At 48.1% G+C, this 2,032-nt stretch overlaps 1 protein-coding gene across 1 annotated transcript; it reads left to right on the forward strand.

The window, feature by feature from the left end:
• Nucleotides 1-582: 582 nt before the first annotated feature.
• Nucleotides 583-1,779, forward strand: LOC119343666 (probable glutathione S-transferase GSTF1). Its single transcript, XM_037614506.1, has 3 exons — nucleotides 583-794; nucleotides 964-1,012; nucleotides 1,178-1,779. Exons 1-3 carry the CDS (start codon nucleotides 636-638, stop codon nucleotides 1,621-1,623), a joined length of 654 nt encoding a protein of 217 aa, XP_037470403.1. The 5' UTR covers nucleotides 583-635; the 3' UTR covers nucleotides 1,624-1,779.
• Nucleotides 1,780-2,032: the final 253 nt, after the last annotated feature.

Below are 2,032 nucleotides of genomic sequence, written 5' to 3' on the forward strand. Positions count from 1 at the left end.
TCTGCCGAACCGCGACTAAAGACTTCATTAGTCGCGGTTCCTACAGTTTCGCGACTAATGGGGCTGGACGGAAGCCTCTTTTTCTACTAGTGCTCATTGCCTATTGTAAAAATGATCATCGCGTATTTTAAAAAGGTTGACAAAATTCACAGATTTGATAAACTATGTAATACTTTGATGTTTGCTTTGAACATATCTAATTATGTTTGATATTATTTGTATGCGACATGTATATAATTTGAGATGAAAAGTGCATTTGCTGTTGCCGGTGCGGCTACTCTATTATAGGGCAGCAATTGGAGATATCACTTTTTGGTGTCCAGATTTTTTACTTCAACTTGTTTTGGTGCCTTATTTTAGAGTTGTTATTGGAGATGCTCTTGTACGGACTGGCGCAAAGAGACAAGCTTGTGATCGATTAGTGAACTTTCGCGTTATTCACCGCTCAACACACCACCCATATGTTGGACTTTTGCATCGCCCGTCTACTGCTTTGAGCTTTCTACGAAGCAGCTCGCTAGCCGTATAAAAAACGCAGCTGCGACCGTGAGCCGCCGCTTTGGACTCGAGAGGCCGTCAGTCAACTTGCTCTGCTTCTGCAATCACGGGAGGGGAGCGAAGGGGGGAGGGGATCCATGGAGACGGAGGCGAAGGTGAAGGTGTTCGGGCCGGCGAGATCCACCTGCGTGGCGCGGGTGCTGGTGTGCCTGGAGGAGGTCGGCGCCGAGTACGAGCTGGTGCACGTCCACCTCCCCGCCGGCGACCACAAGGGCCCCGCGCATCTCGCCCGCACCGTACGTCTCGCTCGTCTCTTCTTCTTCTTCAGTTCTTCCAGCAGCCGATTTCTTTCACTGAGATTGCCCGGCTGAGAATTTGGGTAATGGTTGCTAGGCCGCGTACAGGTTCATATTCAGAAAGTAGTCTAGCTATAACTGATTGCTCAGCTCTGTATTTGCCTTGCAGCCCTTTGGCCAGGTCCCGGCTTTCCAGGACGGCGATCTCATCCTTTTCGGTGAATGACCAATTTCATTCAGATGTCTATATATTTCGTATCGACACACAAACACACGGAAAAACTGAAAGAACAACCATCTTCGTGTAGCTATAGACTGAACAAATTGCTCTGTACAACATTATTCAGATTTATATAAATTTCGAACGTATGTTGTTATCCCAGAGTCGCGTGCGATTTCGAGGTACGTGCTCCGCAAAGGCGCATCCGATCTACTCCGAGAGAGCAGCCTCGCCGAGTCGGCGACGGTGGACGCATGGCTGGAAGCAGAGTCCCACAACTTTGACAGGGCCATGTCGGCGATCACCTTCCAGTGCTTCGTCGTGCCCATGTTCATGGGCGGGACGACTGGCCACAAAATCGTCGACGAGAACATGGAGAAGCTTAAAGTAGCCCTCGGAGTCTACGAGGAACGTCTGTCCAGGTCCCAATACCTGGCCGGAGATTTCATCAGCCTGGCGGACCTCAGCCATTGCCCCATGGCTCACTACCTGCTGGCCAGCCCCTGCGCGTCGGTGCTCGATGCGTATCCGCGTGTGAGGGCCTGGGTTGACGGGATGATGGATCGACCGAGCGTGAAGAAAGTCATTGAGCTTATGGATGCGTCGTGAAAAGAGTGGTGTGGTGTGTGCTTTGTGGAGTGGAAGTTGTCTGAGATGTGCCGGTGGAGGTGATTTGTCTTGTTTTCAGTACCACAACTCTTTATATTTTGAATAGTAGTAAGAGGGTACCTCCGAATAATACTACACGTACAAAAGGATACCCAATTTACCAGGCGTCAAAGTATATACCCAATTTATATGGAAATATCTTAATAACTTACACCCAACTTTGTAATAATGGCCCAAAATTCACCACATGCCGAAATTCCATTTAAGCTCTCTAAGAGCATCTCTATCCAAACTCCCAAATTCCATCTAACTCCCCAAATTGGCATATTTTGAGGATTTAATCAAGCCTAACCGAATCCTTAACCTGATAACGTCTCAAAAAATTGAGGATTTAAGTTTCAAGAGATTT

The sequence above is a fragment of the Triticum dicoccoides genome, unplaced genomic scaffold (assembly GCF_002162155.2).
Source record: "Triticum dicoccoides isolate Atlit2015 ecotype Zavitan unplaced genomic scaffold, WEW_v2.0 scaffold136976, whole genome shotgun sequence".
NCBI classification, from domain to species: Eukaryota; Viridiplantae; Streptophyta; class Magnoliopsida; order Poales; family Poaceae; genus Triticum; species Triticum dicoccoides.